General features: G+C 55.1%; 9 protein-coding genes across 9 annotated transcripts; 6 read left to right on the top strand and 3 right to left on the bottom strand.

Annotated features, from left to right (window-relative positions):
• Nucleotides 1–1,618: 1,618 nt before the first annotated feature.
• PG994_013629 (potassium ion channel) lies at nucleotides 1,619–3,870 on the top strand (the record flags this gene model as incomplete). Its single annotated transcript, XM_066865038.1, has 4 exons — nucleotides 1,619–1,716; nucleotides 1,892–2,245; nucleotides 2,328–3,258; nucleotides 3,328–3,870. The coding sequence occupies 4 exons, from the start codon at nucleotides 1,619–1,621 to the stop codon at nucleotides 3,868–3,870; spliced, it is 1,926 nt and encodes a 641-aa protein (XP_066709999.1).
• A 320-nt stretch (nucleotides 3,871–4,190) lies between these two features.
• PG994_013628 (MFS general substrate transporter) lies at nucleotides 4,191–6,077 on the bottom strand (the record flags this gene model as incomplete). Its single annotated transcript, XM_066865037.1, has 6 exons — nucleotides 4,191–4,293; nucleotides 4,456–4,835; nucleotides 4,874–5,259; nucleotides 5,396–5,633; nucleotides 5,696–5,797; nucleotides 5,889–6,077. 6 exons carry the CDS (start codon nucleotides 6,075–6,077, stop codon nucleotides 4,191–4,193), a joined length of 1,398 nt encoding a protein of 465 aa, XP_066709998.1.
• Nucleotides 6,078–6,712: 635 nt separating this feature from the next.
• PG994_013627 (uncharacterized protein) lies at nucleotides 6,713–8,220 on the top strand (the record flags this gene model as incomplete). Its single annotated transcript, XM_066865036.1, has 3 exons — nucleotides 6,713–7,446; nucleotides 7,537–7,911; nucleotides 8,097–8,220. 3 exons carry the CDS (start codon nucleotides 6,713–6,715, stop codon nucleotides 8,218–8,220), a joined length of 1,233 nt encoding a protein of 410 aa, XP_066709997.1.
• A 2,129-nt stretch (nucleotides 8,221–10,349) lies between these two features.
• Nucleotides 10,350–12,360, top strand: PG994_013626 (sugar transporter family protein; the record flags this gene model as incomplete). The annotated part of the gene is made up of 5 exons (XM_066865035.1): nucleotides 10,350–10,441; nucleotides 10,483–10,672; nucleotides 10,747–10,959; nucleotides 11,253–12,007; nucleotides 12,039–12,360. 5 exons carry the CDS (start codon nucleotides 10,350–10,352, stop codon nucleotides 12,358–12,360), a joined length of 1,572 nt encoding a protein of 523 aa, XP_066709996.1.
• Nucleotides 12,361–13,694: 1,334 nt separating this feature from the next.
• Nucleotides 13,695–13,970, top strand: PG994_013625 (uncharacterized protein; the record flags this gene model as incomplete). The annotated part of the gene is made up of 1 exon (XM_066865034.1): nucleotides 13,695–13,970. The coding sequence occupies one exon, from the start codon at nucleotides 13,695–13,697 to the stop codon at nucleotides 13,968–13,970; it is 276 nt and encodes a 91-aa protein (XP_066709995.1).
• Nucleotides 13,971–14,328: 358 nt separating this feature from the next.
• On the bottom strand, nucleotides 14,329–15,777 carry PG994_013624 (uncharacterized protein; the record flags this gene model as incomplete). The annotated part of the gene is made up of 1 exon (XM_066865033.1): nucleotides 14,329–15,777. One exon carries the CDS (start codon nucleotides 15,775–15,777, stop codon nucleotides 14,329–14,331), a length of 1,449 nt encoding a protein of 482 aa, XP_066709994.1.
• A 524-nt stretch (nucleotides 15,778–16,301) lies between these two features.
• On the bottom strand, nucleotides 16,302–17,171 carry PG994_013623 (macro domain-containing protein; the record flags this gene model as incomplete). The annotated part of the gene is made up of 2 exons (XM_066865032.1): nucleotides 16,302–16,476; nucleotides 16,558–17,171. 2 exons carry the CDS (start codon nucleotides 17,169–17,171, stop codon nucleotides 16,302–16,304), a joined length of 789 nt encoding a protein of 262 aa, XP_066709993.1.
• A 725-nt stretch (nucleotides 17,172–17,896) lies between these two features.
• PG994_013622 (uncharacterized protein) lies at nucleotides 17,897–19,310 on the top strand (the record flags this gene model as incomplete). Its single annotated transcript, XM_066865031.1, has 2 exons — nucleotides 17,897–18,477; nucleotides 18,548–19,310. 2 exons carry the CDS (start codon nucleotides 17,897–17,899, stop codon nucleotides 19,308–19,310), a joined length of 1,344 nt encoding a protein of 447 aa, XP_066709992.1.
• Nucleotides 19,311–19,922: 612 nt separating this feature from the next.
• Nucleotides 19,923–22,761, top strand: PG994_013621 (uncharacterized protein; the record flags this gene model as incomplete). Its single annotated transcript, XM_066865030.1, has 7 exons — nucleotides 19,923–20,967; nucleotides 21,090–21,344; nucleotides 21,442–21,702; nucleotides 21,788–21,906; nucleotides 21,932–21,975; nucleotides 22,015–22,256; nucleotides 22,331–22,761. 7 exons carry the CDS (start codon nucleotides 19,923–19,925, stop codon nucleotides 22,759–22,761), a joined length of 2,397 nt encoding a protein of 798 aa, XP_066709991.1.
• Between the last annotated feature and the right edge of the window lie 304 nt (nucleotides 22,762–23,065).

Here is a 23,065-nt window from a genome sequence, read left to right as displayed (position 1 = left end):
GTAAGTATGATATCCTGGACGGGGCAAGCAATCCAGTGACCGAAAATCGGGAAGAACCCAAGTGTGTGTGAGAGCAGCTCGGGTATGTAGGTTGGTGGGTGTCTGGGGGCGGTTGGTCATCCGTGTTGCCAAACGAGCAGAGCAAACCCAACCCAAAGGATCCCAAGAGACAAGAAACATAGGTAAGAACGCTGAGACCAACCTGCATGTCACCCACCTAGTCCGCCCCCAGCTAAGACTAATACCTTGGTAAGCCTGGTGCATATTCAGTGTGCAAATTTACAAGCCGGAATCTTCTCCAGGTCTCCAGGCCAATCAGGAATTGCTTAGGTAGACAAGGGCCTGTTTGTGCATCCAAAAAGGACGTGACCCATGTGGAGGAATGCGAGTGGAAACCCAGCTATGCGACGGAGTCCCGTTCGATCTTGGTGAGGGAGTTGGTGAGTGCAACCACAGCCAGAAGTGCATGTTGCATGTTGGGTATAGCTGGTCAACTTTGCAGGTGCAACATGATAGGTTAGAAAGCCGCCTAGGTCCTTGCTAGTCATGATGATCTCGGGACGATCCATCTCTCAGCACAACATGACTGACCAAATGCGAGTTGAGGATGGTATTCTGAGGAGATGCGCTAGGTTAGTGGTTAGCTCCCAGCCCACAGACAGGCTTGGTGCCTGGTTCAATAGTGGTGGGTAGGTAAGCTCTCCTGGAATCCGAGGAGGAAGTATATCCGGATTCGGCCTTATTTGGCCATCGATATGTCGCTTGAGAAATCCGAGTATGCCATGCTTGTCTCCACTGCCCTGGTTCCCAAATCAATACCTATGTATCGATGGTTTGTTTGGAGACAAGAGTCAACCTTGAGGTTGAAGATGGACTCGTGCTCTGGCTTGGTCTACCTGCCCAAACGACCGGGAACCTGCTAGCTTTCCACTAATCTCAGATTCTTAGAGCTCACCCAGCTCCTCCCCCCCCACTTGTTGTTTCCTTGGTTCCAACGGTGGAGTTTGGCAGCGACCAACAGAGACGTCATCGTACAGCAGCTTCCACTTCATCCAGCCCTTTTGCAAGAGAAAAAGTCACGAACGTCCGGAGGAAAACATCGATCTATTGGACGTGACGTAAGGTTGGATCTTATTTTTCGCGCCCAATCCCAGTCAGTAGCTTGGCGCGCTGGATAATCCAGCAACTTTTTTCCTACATAGGCTAATTCTATATGTATTCCTACCACAAGCCTGTGTCTTTCAATTGATTGATTGATGTGCTGCTACTTTTGTTGTTCTCCGAGTGTGTTTGATGCGATAGCTATCACGAGTTGCGACAACGAACATTGAAGCACGACTCGGTCCCATTGCTTCTTTGAGCTACTCGCTACTCGACTCGCCAATTGAGGAGCTAACGACCAGACGTGCCTTCCTCGCCTCCACTGACGGGATTCGATTCCAACTCGACTCATTCGACAGCACGGCCCGCACGCGAATGCAATTGCTCCTGCCACATTCTCGCAGCTACTCCCGCTAAAGCTCCAACCCCACCGAGGTCGTCGTCGCTTCCTTTCCTCTTCAATACAGGCGAGATAGAAAAAGAAAATAGTAGAAAGAGCTATCTGCAAAGGGAAAATATGGCAAGATCCGGTACCTTTGCCCGCCTGCTGGGCTGGAATCGGCACCCGCACCATGATCGCGAATGGCGCCTGCATGAATCACGGCGAAGACGTGAGTACCTTTTTTGCTTACCTACACTTCTGGCTTTGAAGACAGACTCGGTTTACCGTCAATTGATGTTCAGGCGACAGCCAGTCAGTCAATTGACTGTCGTCCGCTATGCCACGTTGCCGAAGAAGATACACTCCCGTCCTCCGGCGAAAAGGAAATGGGACCGTCGTGACTGACAGTTTGCTGGCGACGCCCGCCTACGCAGTGCTCCCCACGTACCGTGATCGACACATCGAGTCCGCCATCCCCGCCGAGGAGGTCACCAAGATCGCCCTGCGCCTGCGCTACCTCATCGAGGAGGCCGTGCCCTGCGAGCTCGAGGCCGAGGAGATCAGCCGCCCGCACAGTCGCGTCATCACCCCCAAGGTCGTCGCGGCCGCCAAGGAGGCCGGCAGCCAGCAGTACCGCGCCTGCGTCGTCTTCTGCCTGCTGATCGCGAAGCGCTGGTTCATGCACCAGGCCCAGGTCGAGCTGTGGGATGCCGACCTACACGCCGTCCGCGCCGTAGCCTGCGAGGTCATTGCTAAGAGCATGTGAGTTCTATACCTATTTGGTGCAGGTGACGTGGTATGTGGGGGAAGATTTGGCCCACTGACAGATGTGATATAAAACCAGTATCGAATCCGAGGAGGATATGGGCTACCTTTTGCACGCCATCTTGCTGAAGCGCTACGCCATTATCATTGATGGCGAGTCGACGCTACCTGTCAATGTCATCGAGAAGGCTGTCGATCTGCACGCACTGAGCGTGATCGGCTCTTCCGGCTACCAGAAGTGTATCAGCTATCTGTGGAAGGGCTGGCTGGTCCAGGATGAAGACGACCCATCAAGTTTTGTCGACTATCAGGACCGTGACAGTACGTCTTTCGTGGTGCACCTCGACCCCGACCGGATGCGAGCGCCCATGTACCAGAATGCGGCCCAACTTCTCATCTCGCTGATCTACCTCGCTCTGTATACTGGTGCTATCAACACCATTAACCGTGATGGTGATCTGGATGTGGTGGAAGGGCTTCTTTACATCTTCACCCTCGGTTTCATCTGCGACGAAGTCACCAAGGTGTGGAAAGCCGGCATGCAAATCATTGGATTCTGGAACGCGTTCAACTTCGTCCTCTATTCTCTCCTGATTGTCTCGCTCGCGCTCCGCTTTGTGGCCTTCAGTCATCCGTGGGACGGAACCGGCGAGCGCCAGTACTTCAACTCGCTGAGTTACAACTTCCTCGCTTTTTCCGCACCGCTGTTCTGGGCGCGCTTGTTACTGTACCTCGACAGCTTCCGCTTCTTCGGCGCCATGCTTGTAGTGGTCAAGGTCATGATGCGAGAAAGTGTCATCTTCTTTGCCTTGCTCCTCTTCATGATTGTGGGTTTCCTGCAGGCCTTCATCGGCATGGATTACGCCGATGACTTGGTGGGAGACGATATCGTGTTCGTCATCCAAGCCATGTTGAATGCGATCATGCAGAGCCCCGACTTCACGGGATTCGAAAAGTTCAGCCCGCCATTCGGTATCATCCTCTACTACGTCTTCACCTTCATTATCATGGTAAGAAGGATCATCTAATGGCCCTATCGGATGAAAAAGGGAGACATCACTAACATGACCGTGTCACAGATTATCCTGCTCAACATTCTCATTGCCCTGTACAACAGCGCCTACGAGGATATCTATGAGAATGCCGACGATGAGTTCCTCGGTCTGTTTGCGCAGAAGACGATGCAGTTTGTGCGCGCTCCCGATGAGAACGTGTTCATCGCGCCGTTCAACCTGATCGAGATCTTCCTGCTCATCATCCCGTTCGAGTGGTGGCTGCCCAAGAAGACGTACGAGCGGCTCAACGACATCGTGATGGCGGTCATCTACTCGCCGCTGTTGGTTTGCGCCGCCTTCTTCGAGGTCAGCAACGCCAAGGACATCCGGTCGAACCGCTTGCGCGGCGAGGAGGACGAGGACACGACGGAGGAGTGGGAGCAGATGGCGGACCAGATCGACTTCGAGGCTGAGGGGTGGACTAAGAAGGTGGCCGACTGCAAGAGCAACGTCGAGGAGGAGCCGGCGGTCGTGGAGGTGCGCAAGCTGGGCGAGGAGGTGGCCAAGCTTAAGGAGATGATCCACGGGCTCGAGAAGGTCCTGATGGCCAAGTCGGAGCAGACGTAGGAGGTGATTTAGGAGGCCTCGTCGCATCGTCGTGGGTTGGCCAAGCACTTGAGGTCGGAGTAATACTCATCGCCCGAGTTTATGGATACCACTTGAATTATTTGGGCCGACGACGGTGCCGATCGTTATGGACATGTGGGTTCTGCGGCATTCATGGTGTAGCCTTGAGTGAGGAGTCTGGTTAATCACTTCTCACTTGGGGTCTAAAGCGAGTGTTGAGGATCAAAAGTTTGGAATCGGTATATAATAAGACAGTTTAGGTATAATAAATACATATGAATAATACGCCTCGTCTTAATTTCCATAGTTTGACTGCCAACTTATAGGCCATACCTAAAGGTGTGCCTCTGATCCCCACGCCGAACCTGCGAAGTGCTCTCATCTGCGAATCGCTGCTCGTCCCAGGTGGCAATTTCTGCGGCCCTCGTCTTGTTCTCACGTTAGTACATAAAGAGGATAAAAACGAGCCCGCAGGCGCCTGCGACTATGATGCAGCCAGGTGACGGTCAGGGGTACTTCGTCTGGAAGGTAATTAAAGATCCGTTGGTACACATTTTCCCTCTAACATAGCAGGCAGGTAAGTACTCGCATCTAGGCGCATATTTATCCTTGAAGATCTGCCCCGCGATGACTCCCGCCACATTACTCCATCCGTTGACGCCGAGCACGACGCCCCGGGCCCCTTTCCAGGGCGTGTTGCCCGCGAGCCAGACCGCGAGCAGGGGCCCGCCCACGAACACGCCCGCCATGCAAACGTAACAGAAGCCGTAGCGCAGCGCGTCCCGGTCGCTGACGGCCATGACGATGCAGTCCACGACACCCAGCAGCCTGCCGGCCACGGTGTGCAGGGAGCGCTCGCGGACGCGGTCGCTGGAGCGCACGAGGAGTAGCAGGCTGGCGACGCCGGCGAGGAAGGGAGGGGCGCTCATCGGCGTCGCGTCGGGGCCGGCGTAGTAGCCCATGCCCTGGACGACGAGGGGAGGAAGGTCGTGAAGGCGGTCACGGGCAGCACTGAGGTGACGTTGCAGAGGACCGTGGCGAGCTTCTTCCAGTCCGTGAGCACGTCCGCCAGGTCGCGCCGCGTGACTGTCCCGGTTCCGTGGGCATCCTCGTCGTCGGCGGATTCCTGGGTGCCGGACAGGTCCACCTCCATGCGGTACAGCGCGTGCGCGCGCTCCGGCGCGGTCAGGAACCAGGCCGTGCCGAGGCGGCGCGGCAGCGCGAGGGGCGTCAGGAGGCCGAGCAGCACCGTGAAGCCGCCCTCGAGCAGGAAGACGGCCTGCCAGCCGTGGAGGTGCGGGGTCTCGAGCTGGAGCAGGGCGTAGGCGAGCAGGCCGGCGAAGGCGCCCGCGAGGGAGTACATGCTCGAGAACAGGCCGACGCGCCATGCTGTTTTTGAGGTGTCGGTCAATCATTAGTATGGATGAATATCTCAGCGCTCTGTACCCACGCACCCACCCTGACGAATGTGCTCGGAAAATCATCGAGGCAGTGTGTTAGCGGACGAACTCTCTGTGGAACTTACCGAGTTCGGCTTTGGGATATACGGTCGACATGTAGTAGTTGCCGATCTGGGTGAAGCCGGCCTCGGCGGCGCCGAGGAGCAGGCGCAGCGCGATCAGCGTGCCCGCGCTGCGGATCGCGGTGTGGCACATGCAGAGGCCGCCCCAGGTCACCAGCTGGACGGCGAGGAAGTACTTGACGCCTACGCGGCGGGCCAGGATGACCATGACGGGCTGGAGGACGACGTAGGTGGCCGAGAACTATTAGGGTTTTTGTTTTGTTATGGTAAGCTTAGTACATTTGGGACCCAATCCAATCTTACCAAGGAAATGGAGTGCGGAAAGGCGTCGGCGCCGAGATGGACATCTTTGGGGAACGAGCTGGTAGCGACGAAACCGATGTTCGTTTTGTCAATCCCGCAGAACTGTTCACCCCTCAACCCTATTATCGTACGTCAGCTTAATTGCTCCTACGTATAAGTACAGAACCAATAGGCAGTGGACGGTGTTGCTCACGGTAAACTCGAGCGCGAGAAGAGACAGCACAAAGCAATCCAGCTTGCGGTTGACGCGCTTATTGAGGGCCTTTTCCTCGTCCGTTACTGGCACGTAATGGCTCTGGACGCCGCGAGCGGTCTCGTCGAGGACGATCTCTAAATGCTGGGCCCCAAGCTCGCTCTTGCCGGGGGCGATGGTGCGCTCCATCGCGTACTTTGTTTGAATGAGATTTGAAACTCCGGCGTCGCCAGAGGTTATCTGGACTTCGGTGGGCAGTGTCGGTTTGACTCTCTTTACTCGAGGAAAACAGTGTTCACATCTGCCCTTATCATCTCGTGAATCTCAATAACGCTGTTGGGGATCTTTCGACGGAACCTCCTCATGCTATGTCTTCTTTACCCCAGGCTTCCCCGTACGCTAATACCCCGCAAGAGATTGATCTGTTACTAGGCCGATGGGGTGATCTCAATGAGATGCATATGCAGCAAACTGTAGGGTGGGCACAGGATGTGAGTGGCCAACGATGTTGTATTTACCCAGTTTAACCCCGTGCTAGATCTATCGGACATGCAGCGGCTAATACCTCGGTCTTGACTCATCCCAATCTAAGACAGGACATCTGCTGTAGGCTATTAGGGACCGATTGCCAGGGTATCTCATTGCCTTTCTTGCAGCCATGTCCATGAGTGATCGGGGGGCCATACCCGAAAGCAGCCAAGTGTCCGGAGCCAGCCAATACGGCGCACTCGGGCTGTCATCTCATAGTTCTTTCCAGGGAAGAGAGACTATCTGAATCATCTCAGAGACAAAGAAACATCAAACCAACATCTGCCCAGAAAAACATGTCTTCTGCCGTATCGCGCGACGTCGAGCACCATGGTGATGAAGTGGAAGAAGAAGCGCCCTTCGACATCGACCAAGCCCACGTCGTCGTCAGCGACGACCCGCACCAGATCTACGCCGAGTACCGCCACCTCCGTCAGCACTGCCCGCTCGCGCACACGCGCCAGTACGGCGGCTACTGGCTGCTGACGCGGTACGCGGACGTCCGGCGCGCGGCCCTGGACGCGGACACGTACCTCTCGTCCGTCAAGGCCGTCGTGCCCAGCGACCCGCGCGGCGTCCGGCGCCCGCCCCTGAACTTCGACGCGCCGGCGCACACGCCCTTCCGCACCGCCCTCGAGCGGACGCTGAAGCCGGCGCGCGTCCGGTGGCTTGCGGGCCCGCTGCAGCGGCACGCTGAGGAACAGCTCGCGCCGCTCTTAGCAGCTGGAAGGGGCGACGTCGCGGCCGGGTTTGGGGCCAACTACGTGGCCCGGGTCGAGACCGAGTGGCTCAACCTGGACGACGCCGATGTGGCGCCGAGGCTGGCCGCGACCTCGGCCGCCTGGCTTAATGCGTGGCGTCGGCAGGATGGCGAGACGGTCACGGCCAACTCGCTGACGATGTACCAGATCGCGCGTGACTTGCTGGCGGACCGGCGCGCGAACCCTCGAGATCCCGAGGAAGACCCGGCGTCGTCGCTGCTGCTCGAGAGGGATGCTGAGGGAAACCCGCTGAGTGAAGAACATCTTGTGTGGGTACCCTTATGTTGTCGTCATTATCTCCATGGTTTCTTCTATGTTCTTTCTTCCTTAACTTGTGATCGTTGACGTCTTTCATATAGAGGCTGCCTGCGACAATCCCTAGTCGTCGGCGTCGTCGGCCCGCCGATCCTGATCGGGTCCATCTGCAAGCACCTGTCCGAGGACAAACCCTTACAAAATCAGCTCCGCGCCGACGAGTCGCTGCTGCCCGGGGAGTTCCTGCGCCTCTACAGCCCGTACCGCGGGTTCGCGCGCACGGTGGCGCGCGACACTCAACTGCACGGCCAGACCATACGGCCCGGCGAGCCCGTGACGCTGCACTACACCGCGGCGAACCGTGACCCGACCGTGTTCGCAGCACCCGATGACTTCGTGCTGCACAGGGATAATGTCACGATGCACATGGGGTTCGGGCGTGGCAGGCACCGGTGCGTGGGGATGCCATTGGCTAGACTGTACGTTTGATGGTGTGCTTACCTTGGGCGGGCTTTGAGGAGGCGTTGTCCCCGACTAACTAACCCCTTGTCCTCCCATCCCCTTTCTCTCTCTCTATCGGTCGGTCCAACGGAGAGAGAGACATGGTGTGATGTGAGCGCCATTGCGACGATTATTGGCTAACCCATACTCCGAACAACCACAGAGCTGTCGAAACGGTTATGCGGGTGATACTGCGTAGCACCAAGGACTTCGAGATTGATGGCCCGTTGCAGTATTCGAGGATGCCCGAGCTAGGGATTATTAGTTGCCCGATGCGCTTTTTCTGAGCCGCTGACGGGGCTGAACAGTTTGACTTAAGCTTTGAGGCTTGTGACTATTGATTCGGAGGTCTACAAGTCGATCCGGATCATCGTGGTGTGCGAGGTTCCGATAGTGCTCAATGATGCGGTGGATGGCATTGCAATTGCATGTAGTTGGATCTCGCTAAGAACGTTGTGTGGCGGCATCCATGGCTGATCTTGACCGCCGACCATGTGAAATTTTGTTCGTGGCTTCTAATAAGAATCAGGTGCCGAGAGTTTGACGGATCGATCGCCTGTACTCACGGCTTTGCTGTGATCGACATGCGTCATACAAATTAATTCGCCGAAGCCTGCAATGTCAAAGGAGCTGATCGGGGAGATATGCATTGGGTCTCAACGCCAACAGCACCGTTGGACAAAATCCAACGAGATCTTTCTTTAGCTCCCATGCTGCCTTGCCGATCGCAACAGATGCATGGCTGGCAGGCAGCCTAGCACGCAGCCGGTCGTGACACAGCATCAGCCACAGCATCAGCCTTATTGGCACACTTTGCACCTCGGATGGAATTAGCGATTTCCGTGATACAGTCAACAGCATCGCAAACTTTGGATTTGGATTCGGCGGTTTAACGGCCCAATCTGATAACTCGGCGCAACGCCTTATCTCAAATATTCTAGTTGTTGGGTGTGTGTGCCGTCGCGTCGGACGAGCTTCGGCAATGCGGTGTTGGGTGGCGTGACGCACACGATGCCTTCAATTTTTTCCCTCTCTCTTCCTTTTCTTTCCCCTTCTCTTCCCGTCCTGTCAATAAATCTACCTTAGGTACGCACTAAACTTCAGCTGTGATGCCGTGCAACAGATTTGAAGGATCTGGACATCTGACTCGGCCGTAGGACGATGCTTGACATGGTTGCCCTGAAGTGCGGCAGAACAATTCCGATTTATCAGGCCAAAGACTTACTGTACACTGGACGAACTGGACATGAAATGAACCATTCCTACGGGTCATTTCAGCAGGCATTCCATCCATTGGAAACCACCTCCGACAGCGCTTGGCAGCTGCGGGGAAATATCCACTCTTCCCCAATCCCCACTGAAACTATTGGGGGCATTGGGGCAGATTCTGGAGGTTAGCGGCTGCTGTAGGTGCTTTCTCTGGTTCCCGCGTAGTTCGCTTCTGGTTCGTTCTTTTCTATCCTTCAATATTGCTTGTGTTTGCTCCAATTGCCTCGCTGTGACGGAATGCATCATAGGTAGGGTTACATGCATCCAACCGTTGCCAGTCCACGATGCAACCTCGGTAATCCCACCAAGGTTAATCGCGGCGATCTCATCCTTTTGCTTACAGCTAGTGGCTGGGAGTACGGGAGGCAGTCGAAGACATTCATAAAGTCGCTCAACTTGCTCTTAAAGCTCTGCTTGAACAAAGACTAACTTCCTGTAACTAACGCCAGGAGCCGGAAATGGATTCCTCGCCAGCATGCAATGCATCGAAAAGGAAAAGCGCACGTTGCTTGTTGGACATAAAGCGCTTCTTGGCGTAACCAGGATACCGTTGGCAGATTGGTGAGATGAACTGTCGGAATGGAAATCCTAACCGTGCATTCGGGCCCCGTAATCCCAGTCCTGATCCCAGTCCGTCCCCCTTCCTCCCTTCGCATGCCACCTCGTCATTTCATTCGCCAGGCTTGCATTTCATCGCTCCCACCTAGAGAAGGGCCGGTCGGAAACGCCGCGGCGTGCCTACGTAATTGCTTGCCATAGGATTACTCACAAGCTAGGCCATCTCTAGCCTCTAGCTGGTAGTAGTCCTTCTGTCACCTGCCTGCCGTCTTTCCCACGGGGTACGAGTGTGGACACCAGCCAGCTAGCCCACGTATCCTTGAAGATGCTGGGGGACTTGGTAGGGATAGCGCTTCCCCCGCACATCGCACACGCTTCGGCCAAAATATTAAAGGCGAACACGGCGTTAGTATGTCTCTCCTTATCTTTCATATTTGCAGGGATGGGACTGCTTTTGCATTTCCCACATAAAGAGCAGACGTGACCCCAGGAACGCAAGGTTTTCTCGGGCTAGAGACTTCTCCCAAGCATTCTCGTCGCCTCCCGAATTGCGACTCTCGACCTGCATCCACTTGTCACCGTCGACAACATGGACAAGACCCAACAGATGCCCGCCCATGGCGAGGGCACCAGGAGAGACTTGGAGGGCGAGGACTCCAACTTGTACCCTCCCCCATCATGGTAAGGCAATCCGCTTCCCTTCACCATCCGAGATGGCCAAGCGTTGCCGATAATAAACATGAGCATGAAACTCACACGGTTCACTACGTAGGCATGAGCACCGGGAAATATTTCGCCACGCGCTTATCAAGCTTGAAGCCGGCCATGGCGCCCGCGCCGAACCCCATCAAATTGCTGAGAATGCTCACCATGCAAAACTGGGCTTTCTTTGCCGTCGCTTTCGTCGCTTGGGTAAGTCGTTGCCCCGTGGATTATGATATAAGCATATAATCTTGCCAATTGGCTAATAATGTTGGCAACCACAGACCTGGGATGCCTTTGACTTTTTTACTGTTTCTTTGACAGTGGAGGATCTCGCCGAGGACTTCGGCAAGACCAAAACCGACATCACCTGGGGAATCACTCTAGTACTTATGTTCCGTTCTGTTGGCTCCATACTTTTTGGCATCGCTGCTGATCGATACGGCCGCAAATGGCCTTTCATTGTCAACAACCTGCTGTTCATCGCTCTTGAGCTTGTAAGTGGTTTGCAATTTGCTCTTTTTGATCCTCTTTCTGCCAAAGGCCAAGCTTTGCCAAGCTTTGCGGGTCTTCTGGGGCAGTCTTAGATCGTGGGCCACTCGATCGAGAGCCAAGCCGACCATTGCGAACCCGTCCCGCAAACGGCGCGACTTGGCGATACCTTGGCTGCAGCGTTGCGCAGAAACTCTAGCCAAGCCACCCGTCCTTGGCAATAGCCCCTCCACAAACACAATGTCGCATTCGGTGCTTTCAATCATGTCGAGCTGGACAATGCTAACAACGAAAACAGGGGACTGGTTTCTGCCAAACTTACAGCCAATTCCTCGCATGTAGAGCTTTGTTCGGTGTTGCCATGGGTGGTTTGTATGGCAATGCCGCCGCCACTGCTCTCGAGGACCTGCCCACGGAAGCTCGTGGCTTGATGAGTGGCATCCTCCAACAAGGTTATGCCTTTGGCTATCTACTTGCTACCGCGTTCGCTCGTGGCCTTGTTAACACCACCCCTCACGGATGGCGGCCGCTGTTCTGGTTTGGTGCCTGTCCGCCCGTGCTCATCATCCTCTTCCGACTGATGCTGCCCGAAACCAAGACGTACCGACACCACCAGGAGGTGCGGCGCGTTGAAGGTGGCAATGTAGGAAAGACGTTCATTGCAGAAGGCAAAGTCGCCTTGAAGCGTCACTGGGCGTTGCTCACCTATCTCGTGTTGCTTATGGCTGGCTTCAACTTCATGTCCCATGGCAGCCAGGATCTCTACCCTACGATGTTGAGCAACCAGTACAACTTTTCACAAAACGATGTTACGGTGACTCAGATTGTGGCCAACCTCGGCGCGATGCTTGGGGGTACCGTCGTCGGCTTCAGCTCTCAAATCTTCGGCCGCCGTATCAGCATCATTGTCATGTGCGTTCTGGGCGGCGCCCTGCTGTACCCGTACTCATTCGTCTCCAACAGGGGTCTTATCGCGGCCGCCTTCTTCGAGCAATTCTGCGTCCAGGGTGCCTGGGGCGTTATCCCCGTGCACCTCATGGAACTATCGCCGGGGTGCCTTCCGCACATTCGTCGTCGGCACCAGCTACCAGCTCGGCAACCTGGTCTCTTCGGCCTCGTCCACCATCGAGGCCACCATTGGCGAGCGGTTCCCCCTACCGCCCATGGGAAACGTCAAGCGCTACAACTACGGCATTGTCATCTGCATCTTCATGGGTTGCGTGTATGCCTATGTCATCCTCCTGACCTTCTTGGGGCCCGAGCACCTCAGCAAATCGTTCGATGTCGACCAGGACGCCGACATGGCCGAGGTCATTGATAGCAAGCATCACGATGTCGGTGCGGGGGCGCACCGACGCGATAGCTCGGTGGATGAGGAGAAGGCGGTCGCCCGTCAGTTAGAATAGGCGTTGCTATCCGTAAAAATTGACACTAGTTATGGATGATGATGGATAGGGGATATTTTACGATGGGGAATCAAGCGCTTTATGGATTTCTTGATTTTCGAGGAGGACTTCCTCGATACTACAGATGGGACTCTCATAGATGCTAGATACCACTTTTCATATGCTTAGTTCTTCTTGAATAACATGGATTTGAACGTTCCCTTGCAGCTTCTTCTCCTAGCCCGTACACGTCTATTATGGCAACTTCAGAACAGTTAGTATGTCCTCTTGGATAAGAAGCCCAACTATAGTTTGAAAGGATCGCAGAGACCGGGTAGGTAGGATCTAGTCGTCATGTCCAACACTAGAGAGGCCATTTACTTCATCGAATCATATGGCATGGTATCTCCCTTCGTGTCGTTGTGCGAGCATGCCGGCGAAGAATTTCCGGGCCAACAGTTACACATGCACCAGCACACATGCAAGAACACACAAACCCGGTACTGCAGATGTGCTCTTTGAAGTCATCTGACCTGTGTACACATACATCCATGCCTCGTCATCGTAATCGCCTTCGTGGAGTTGGGAGTTATGCGTGCATGTTTGGTTCTACATGCGCGCTCGCCTGTTTGCTGGAACACCATGCGTGAGAACCCAATTGACCACTGAAAGGGGGCTGCCTGGTTAAGCAGCAGCTAGTAGGTGATGCGATGCGATGTGATGCGATTCTCCACGACCAAAGCCCTCTGCCATAGCCAATGAATGGAGGGGATGATGATACCTTGACAGTTGAACTTACCCTGGCCTCTTTCTCCCTACATGTGTACATGCGTAGCTACCTAAGTAGGTAAGTAGTCAGCTACTCAGAGCACGATGCTAATTCTGTCAGCGGATTTGCCCAACGTACGCGCCGTAGACTTGTTGAGTGGCACTTCTTTGACCCCCAGCAAGCTGGACAATGGAAGGCAAGATGACAAGGGCTGACGTTTCGAAACCAACAATGAACTTCGTCTTTTTTTCTTCGGACAAGGATGGATGGAAAATGGGCATTCCTTTGGTGGCTGCTGGTCGCCATGCAGCGTCTCCTTTCCCGAAGGGCTGGCGACTGATTTGTTTCCCATCCATCCCCCCCCTTTCTCTCCAATTTACAGCCACGAACACTACGAGATCTATCAGACTATATACCCAGCTTCCTTTGGCATAACCCAGTCCATAACTCCTTTCCCTTGAGACCAGAGCCCTCATTCGCGCGGGGGGTATCGCGTACCATCCATCTCTTAATTGCCCTACTGAATCTCCTTTCCTCACGTCGCTGTAATTACATACCAAACACACACCAACCACCCAACCCAGCCATGGTGGTCCAAACATCCTGCCGCTGCGACTTCTGCAAATGCTCCAACTGGGCTCAACAACAAGAAGAAGGAGGAGGAGACTCCCCTTCTGCTGACCTGTGCCTCGTGTGCGAGAACGCCCGGCTGTGGCGCAAGACGTGGCCGACCTACCGGGGCTGCCTCTGCGTGTGCAAATGCAGGCTGGAGCGGGCGCCCGGGTCGCTGCAGTGCCACGACTGTCTGGAGGAAAATGGCAAGAATCGCAGGCGACATCGGCTGCACGGGAAACCGAAATAGGAGGTGGATGGCCCCCTTGATAGAGACGTTGGGGGTCGGTCTCCTTCATGAGGCGGTAAGGTAGCTAGATTGTGGGCAGATGAGATATTATGATGTATTAAATCAAATCAATGGTCTATCCTAAAGTGAGATCTATTGGCCGCGGGTCCCGCTCCCTTCCCTGAGATCGTGGGGCAGCAATCTAGCGATACCACGGGTATCTGTGCAGAGGTGTACATGTTGGTTATACCCAACCATATCCGATATCCAGCATAGAGCGATAATACACTCTCACACGATGAACTTCCAAGTTCAGCTGGTGGCCATATCCACATCCTGTCCACCATCGTCATTGTTGGCCTTCTTCGTGTCATTCTCCTTATCCACAATCCCGTTCTCTGGCTTCCCGATATCCTTCGCCTTCCCCTTCCCCTTTGTCAGTAGTCTTAGTCTCGTTACTTCTGAAGTTCTCAATGAATTGCCCCAATCCCTGGATGAACCGATTCTGCATGTCCTCGTCACGTAACAACAGCTCCAAAGGGGGAAGCTTTGGAGTTGCTGAGGATGACGTCTGCTCCGATGTTTCTCCTCCTTTGTCTGCCGAGGCAATAACGCCGGGGTCCGGGCTGGTAACGGGAGCAGCAGTAGTGGGAGCAGCAGTGGCAGTGGCTTCGGCTTTGGCTTCAACTTCGTCGCCCAGAGTCTCCTTAGTATCCGCGAACCTGCCTTTCTTGGCTGCGCTCGGGTTTCGCTCAGGAGATAGTGGCTGTGGGCCTCTCTTCTTGGCACTGCCGGTATCTGGTTCAACAGATGGCGATAGTTCCGAGCTTGGCGGGGATGTAGTCGTTGTACTGCCGTTGTTGCCTTGGTCGTTCACACCAGCTTCTCCAGTAGAAGCGGCACGAGATGACGCAGATGCCAAGCCCGGCTCCGGTGTTACTTCGGTCGATGCTGCTGACGACGATGGTGATGGTGAACAAGCGGCGCAGAGCATCGTCTGCCCCCCCTTCGCGGCCAGTCCCGCCTTCTTTTCGGACGCCGAGAGTTCCTCGTCGCATTTCTCACAGAACTGCTTCCTCGACCCAAGGCGGCAGATGATGCATCGCTTGGTCAGACGTTTATCACCACCCTCTCGTCCTTTCGGGTGGTCGGCCTGGAAGTGGGCTCGTGGGTACGCCTTGATGCACCTGATGCAGACGACGAGACCCAGGGGACCGGCCGCGCGCGCCCGTTCGTCGTACCGCTTTCGTTTCTTCTCGTCGTCCTTGCTGCGGCAGGCGCGGCACTCCCGGTTGTACCCGCCGCGGCGGACCTGTTTGGGGAGGAACTGCGATAGGGGTTTGGTGTGACCGCATACGCTGCAGTGTTTCTCGGTGGTGGTAGTGGTGGTGCTGGTGGTGATGCTACTACTGTCATCCGCAGCAGCATCCGGCTCCTTTTCTTGCTCTTTACCTGTTGCGCTGCTGTTTGCCGATGTGGTGGCGGTCGCTGGGACCTCGGGGACGATTTTCTCCTGACCGAGTGTCTGGGCCGTCGGCGAGGTGGCGGAGGTACCGGGAGGGCTTGCGCCGGGGATTGAGTGGCTAACTGCTGCTGCTGCTGCCGCCGCTTCTGCGGCGCCTGCAAGGGGGCTACCTAGGGGACTCTGAGCTGGCTGCGGATTCTCGGCTCCAAACTGGAATAGGATGCGGAGGGGGCCGAAGTTCATACCCGGGAAAGAGACGGATTTCTCATCGATTGTTGCTTGGGACGATGACAGAGGCGTAGCCGGAGCCGATACATCTTGATGATTGGGTTGGGAGGTGTGTTGTTCCCTGCTACCTTCCATCTTGGCCTGTCAGAGATAGTTCTGGGAAGACAGAAGTGATACAGTAGAGTTGGTGTATTGATGAAGTGTGGAAGGGAAACATCTAGGGAATCAGACGACATATATACCCCTATCCGTGGCATGAGCCTTCTCATATTAAAGGCAGTGCCTGAGGATTAATAGTGCTTCAGCAACCTCAGAAAGCTGGACAAGCTCTTTCGAGAGATCTCTGTATCCTTCCTTGACGGATGGTCTGGGCCAGGAGTTCAGGCGACCGAGCACAATAAGCTCGGGCCTTCGAGGTCATCAAGTCAAGGAAACAGCACATAGTAGATGAGAAAAGGTCAATTGACCTTGGAGATGCCAAGTCAGACATTGAGAAGTAATGCCTGGTGTAACACGCATTGCCTGTGATGGGCAGTATCCTAAGATCCATCCATATGTCCATTCCTCATTATGGAATAACGCCAACGCCATGCTCCCGTGCCCGTCATGAAATCATTTTGGCCATTCAGCAATTTCCATTGTTCTGGTAGAGAGAACGATCATGACTCTCCATCCTGCTTCTGCTTCTTTTGGGCATGATCGGAATCGATTTGAGCAGGGTCGGTAGTGGGCACGTCGGGAAGCTTGCTGGCCGTGGCCTTGGCCTCGGCTGCCTGGTCCTCGGCGGCTTTCTCTTGGTCGACTGAGGTCTCGGTGTCGGGCGGGAAATAAAGCCTGTGTATTAAGAGACCAGTGGTTAGCACATTCCAGACTATTAATAAAGGCCAGTCTTTAGGGTAGAAAGGTAAGACTTACGGCAGGGTTTCGTCGTATGAGCGGACATCCTTAGCCTCGAAGGTCACAAAGACAACCTTATCCAACTTGTCTCCATTTTGGTCCATGAAGCGCTTAACCGTGTCACAGGCCACCTGGCAGGCATCCAAGCTGGGATAGCCGTAAATGCCCGTGCTGATGCCGCTGAACGCGACGGTCTTGAGCCCGTGCTCGACCGCGAGCTCGAGCGAGGAGTGGTAGCAGCCGCGCAGGGCGGCCTCGCTGCGCTCCGGGCGCAGGCCGTCGTAGACGGGGCCGACGGTGTGGATGACCTTGCGGCAGGGCAGGTCGTAGGCGTCGGTGATCTTGGCGCGGCCCGTGTCGCAGCCGTGGAGGCCCCGGCACTCGCGCAGCAAGCCGCGGCCGGCGGCGCGGTGGATGGCGCCGTCGACGCCGCCGCCGCCGAGCAGCGAGTTGTTGGCCGCGTTGACGATGGCGTCGACGGCCAAGGTGGTGATGTCGCCGCGCAGGAGGGCGACGCGGTCATTGTTCTGGGGCGTGGCGCCGGCGACGGGCGTGGTCGGCGCCTTGTCCAGCTTGCGCAGCTTGTACAGCAGGGTGAGCGAGGGGATGTCGGCGGCGGCGATGGGCGCCATCTTCATTTTTCTGGAGGCGGTGGCGAAGGATCGGAGCATGTGCATGTACGTGGGAGGTGTGCGGCGATTGAAGCTCGTTGGGTATTTAACCGTGCAGGTAATCTTGAATATTATGCGTGGGCGCAAGTGGGATGGGTTTGTATTAATTCTTTTCACGTTTGCATCTTTGCGCAAGAAGCTGAAGCCGCCTGTGACGTAGGTTAGAAGGGGACCTCAGCAATGGGCCCTGGTTATCGATAAGTACCCGAGTCCCTGGACGACCCCTCCAGTCAATCGCCTTCACCTTCAACACATCCCTGTTGATCAATTGCTTGTAAATACAACCGTTGAACACTACCTAGGGAATATAATTCATATATGCTGCATCACAACATGCACTTGGTTAAACCACCAGTATTTTTGTCCATGTCTTGCCACCCTGTTTCTTGCAAGTCACAGCGCAGTGGAGGAATTTGACTGCGCTGTGGAGGAATTTGAAGTTCCATTGTCTGTACTTGCAAGCGGAAATCGACCATAATGAAACTCGTGAGACTGACAATGCATTCATCACAGCCACACAGAGGTCGTGCCATAGCTGGCGAGGCCATGCTGCACTTCCCTCGTACAGAGAAACATGGCATGATACACGTTGTTCTTCATTTCGTACTTGTATCTTTCGTTCGTTTGATTGTTGGAAAACAAAAAAAGGCGACAGAAAAGCAGCAACGTCCTAACAAATTCCTACTATGGCCGATCAGAAAAGCCAGGCCATACCCACCACTCGGCCGCCCAACTCACTACCGGAATCCCCTTGGGCCCAACACTTTTTTCCTTCCCGCGACCCTGCTTTTCGACAGATTGGAGATGGAGTCCATCATTCCGGCTTGGCCCCGGCCCTCCCCTACGTGCCTTGGGACCGGCTTGACCAGCCTCCCGATGTCCAAGAGCCCCTGCCCAGCATGGAGAATCTAGATGTCATCTTCTACTCGGAGCGCTACCAGACACAGATACGCGAAGGCATGGTGTCTTGGCGCCTGCCAGCAATGGTTAGCGAGTTGTTCAGATTGTCCAAGCGCGACGACATTGAAATGGACCCCGATCTGATCGAGGTCCACGAGGACCGCTGGCTGGATTTCCTGAAAAAGTCCCGCTGGTTCGACCGTCAAGTCGACGCCGTTTCCAGCATCCCCAATCCTCATCCGGATCTGCTCAACCACGAAAATGACTGGTGGTCCGTCGACAATCCCGCCATCTGGAGAGTATTGCGCATAGCCCTGGAGCTGGTGAATCGCATCTTGAACACCATCATCGAGCAGAGACATCCCTGGTCTGTATATCACTCTTGTGAAACGTCCACCAACCCCCCGCCGGAACCGCCACTAACATCCACGCTACAGGCTAGATACTATGCTTTTTGTCGAGCCGCAGAAATGGTCGGATATTAACCTAGAAATGGCCGACTGGTGTAACAAGAAGGGTATTGATTCGCCTACGGTACTGATCGAACGTCCGCTCCCCGAGAGAGCAAGTTCCGACCAGATCAGGGCAAGACTCGAAGATGTTCTTCGATGCATGATTCTGGGCTTCTTCGATGAAGCCAGCGTGAACCAGACCACTAGCAGCTATGGCACCTCGGTTTTTCTGTTCCCTCAAGAGACGGTTGACACCTACAAGGCCGCTGTACAAGGTGAAGCGGAAGCCGTCCTGGAGGCCATGGAATCGACCAGGATTCCCAACAGCTTGCCACGTTACGTCAAGAGACCACGAAATGTGGCCGAAAAACGGCCCTTGGCGGAATCTTCCAGTGGTCAAGAAGATCCCCTTTTCGACGTGAACGACTTATCCGACTTGGAGGACTATGAGGACTGGATGGCCTTCGAAGACGCGGTCGACCAGGCCGCCTCCCAGGTGACGAAGCCTGACGGTACGATGATGGACGCGTTGACGCGTGCAGCCGCCGCGTGGGTCCCCATCTCGGAGGACGAATTCACGGTGGATCCTATAAACACCTTCATGTGTTCATTCCACGTTATTCCGCTCCGCTGTCTCCTCAATACACAGTCGAAGCCTTTTGAGCGATACAATGCGCTTATGTCCATAGCTTCTGTGGTAAGCAAAACCCACTCAAGATGCGTCGGATCCTGTATGCTCACACCGTAGTTGCACAGATACTTCATGAACTCTCGGTAGGCTTCGCCAATATCTCTGGTCTAGGCTTGCTCAAAGACTAACTCGGGAACGGTCAGCACTGTATTCTCTATGGTAGACAGCGGCAAGCCGGCTTCAATAGTGGCAATTGGGGTACCAATGAGCCAGTGTGTTTAAAATTTCCCAACAAGCCCCTTTCGATGTTGTTACGATCATCTAACAGATGATTACAGTACATTCTCCCCTTCTTGGACGCGAGGCAGGGTTGTCGTTCGAGACAACTTTCTTCGGCGGTATTGTCGAACCAATGACACTGAGTGATGACATACATGATAATGGATATGGAAACGGCGCCAACACTCACCTGACTCACTCGGCTTGGCCTTTTCCCTGGGAAGAAGACAAGGTGCTACCTGAACAGTTCATTAGGGCCATTCCTACCGAGTTCCCCCGTTATGCCCTGCCGGCTCTGTGGCCCAGCTCTCTGTTCTCGGAAGGGTATTGGCGGGGGTAGTCCCCCGCTGGGGCACCCTCGCTTTCCAGGCCCCGAAGGTTCTTGCTTCACGATCAAGCCATTTTCCGTCCCACTACACTTTCAGGCATTTTGGCGTGCGCTTGATGGAGATGGAGAACACGCTACCCGAGACGAGGGACCATTATGCAAGGTTCCAGCGGCGGTGGCAACGGCTGACGACCTGGAACAACAAGACCCGGCCCTGGTGGGAAGAGCAGTACGCAAAGTGGTCTATCAGCCCGTGGAGCCAGGTCAACGCCAGAAGGTGGATCTCCGAGTTTCGTGAAGCACACGCCCGCCGAGACCTCCGTCAATGTACGCACCTGATTTGGAAGATGGTCGATTACATCGGCCCAGACAATTTTGCCAAAGGATTCGACCCGTCGATGGGGCCCACGAAGAACCTCTGGGGCTGCATCGCCGCACTAATGATGGCATCCATCCCGATCGTGGCCGGTGCGCAGGGCTGGATGGGGCCGAGACCAGATATCTGGGCACATCCTAGTGTGTCGGCGGGTATACGATGGACGAAGCCATTGACCATTCATCCTGTAGTTATAGATAGTTATGTTAAGAAGCACGAACACTATGCGGCGACGTGGAAACACCCCAAAGAGGGACTCACCCACTTCTGGGCCCGATTCTGCCCCATGGGCATGGCCTACGCGCTGCCCCACGGCTGGCTCGAGGCGTGCTACAACGCGTTCCAGAAGCTCTGGGTGCACCACCACACGGCCAAGACCGAGTGGCACTGGGCCGACTTCGACTTCCAAGTCCCCCAGTACGACGACAAGTGGGCCGTCATCACGCTCCATGGCGTCAACGTCAACTACTACAACCTTCCCATCTGCCACTGGATGAGCCATCACGCTCCGACCGGGACCGAGGCCGAGTTCTATGTCCCCAGTCCGCCGTTGACCCCGGTGCCGATGAGCCCCCAAGGAGCCAACTGGTTGAACCAGGCAAAGCAGCAGCAGCCTAGGTCCTCCGCCCACCGCTCTCGTAAAGCGACTAGCCGATCTCGCTCGCGTGGAAGGAAGCCTCTATATCCCCTGCACTTTTCTATCGGAGAGGTCGGCAACAACATGGACGACGAGGACTTCTATGTGGTTGAGTGCGATGGCAATGGCGGCTATGATATATTTTCCATCTCCAGTATGTTCTTCTTATTTCCGTCTCTTGCCTGGTGTCCCCTTTTTGCTTTCGTACTTGCCGCAACATATATGAACAGGGCCCCCGCAAGACTGTTTTCTAACTCGGGAAAAACTTGCGCACAGAACTATGCCTTGAGAGGGGATTCCCCACGGCAGAGATGATACGGCGGGACCTGATCACGCTGAGCCCATTCGGTCCCAAGCTGCGCGAGGACGAGCACCCCGTGGCCGATGAGGTACGAGGCATGTTGAGCCAGTCCAACCAGAAGGTCGGAAAACTTCTTCTTCCTCGAACCCCAGAGGAGATCTTCGAGTACGACGGACAGGGGGGGATGCCAATGTGGATCATTATAAGCACGACTGTCTACGATATCACAAGTAAGTCTCTTCTTCTATATACGTCCCTGGATCTTGAATTTTCACCCTCTGGAGCCGGTCGTGGTCTGTGTAACTAACAGGGGTTTTTCTCGTACAGCGTTCAGCTTTGGCACTCAACAAGAAAAGGCCCAATTATCTGAGAATCCTGGCGGTCGACCAAAGAGTCTTCCCGATGATCCGGACGTGTATGATGACCTGCTGAAGCGGTTGCAACCATTCCGATGTGCTGTCTTTCAGGGTCAAAAGGCTCCCAAGAAGGAGGTGCTTCATCCTTTCAGTCCAGCTATGCTGAGTTGGCATGACAACCCCACGGCGGGGATGTACACAGCCATCGACGGCATCGTGTATAACATTGCGGGTACGTTGATTATACTTCCTTCGTGAACCCTCCATTTCGAAACGTTACTAGAAGTCCTGCTGACTTACTTTGTTCGATGCAACAGATTATGTAGACCGCCATCCGGGCGGAAGAGACATCATGGGCCAGGCGCTGGGGCGCGAGGCCAGCAACTTCCACGACTACCACGCGCCGAACACCATGGCCGACTACGAGGAACTGGCCGTGGGCCGGCTCGTGCCGGACATAGCGCCGGAGCAGCTCCAGGAGCGCCACGTCGCCATCCACGACTGGGTCTTTGACCTCTCGCAGCTCGAAGCGGCGGACGACGAGTGGGTCCTCCCCGTGCTGGCCCCCCCTGCGCGGCAAGGACGCCTCGGAGGCCATTCGGAACAATGATCAGATCTCACGTGCCTTGGTGCACGTTTACGACCGGAGGAAGGAGGTGATCGTGGCCCATGTGGCCACGGCCGAGCTGGTCGAGATCCCGGTCGGCGAGGTGGCTAAGCACAATGACCCGCAGAGCTTCCACGGGGCTTGGGTCACGATTGATGGATACGTGTTCGATGTCACTAGTAAGTCCGCACATCTATCTACCTACCTCGCAGGGAGGGAAAAACGATGGTTCACATTAACTAATGCGAAACAGCCCTCATGCTCCACGGCAAATCCATCCACGGAAAGGAGCTGCCGCACATGTGGGCCGGCACCGAGGTGCGCGACGAGGCGCTGCGCACGTGGCTCCGGGAGGGCTTTTCGCACCGCATCGTCGGGCGCGCAGTCGTGGGCGAGGCGAGCGCGGAGCCGACGGTCGAGGAGCTGCTGAAGAACCACTCCGGCCTCCACGAGGAGGAACCGGACGAGGCGGCCGACGCGGCGCGGCGCCGCGCGATCTGGGGGTTCGATAAGGACGATGCGAGCTGTGGGGGGTTGATCCGGTTTTGCGAGCGGGGCCCCGGGGGGTGTTGTGGGGCGCATCGACGGCGTGCTTCCCCGGCTGTTAATAAGACGAAGAAGAGGGCTGCGGCTGCGGATGGGGAGGAGGGGGGGAGGAGGAGGAGGGGGCGGCGCCTTCGGTGAAGCGACGGGGTTGAGTTAGGGAGGGTGAGGAAGGGCAATAAGTGGTTTTGTTTTAGGTTGGGATCGTGTCTATTTACATAACGTACGTCACCCCATAATTGACCCCCCCTTGTAATTGACCCCTTAATAAAATTAAAGGTATAAATTAATTACTAACTTTAAATAATTATTATTCCTTTAATTTTAAACTATAATATAATCGTTTTTAATTATAAATATAATAGATATTTTATAATTTAATTTTTTAATTTTAATTTAATTTAGTTTATCTCTTATATATTATATACTTTTAATTAATATAAAT

The sequence above is a fragment of the Apiospora phragmitis genome, assembly GCF_038363925.1.
Source record: "Apiospora phragmitis strain CBS 135458 chromosome Unknown utg000011l:1.0-3236445.0:1.0-3240683.0, whole genome shotgun sequence".
Classification (NCBI taxonomy): domain Eukaryota; kingdom Fungi; phylum Ascomycota; class Sordariomycetes; order Amphisphaeriales; family Apiosporaceae; genus Apiospora; species Apiospora phragmitis.
The sequence above is the reverse complement of the archived record's forward strand: the minus strand, read 5'-3'. Positions and strand labels throughout refer to the sequence as shown.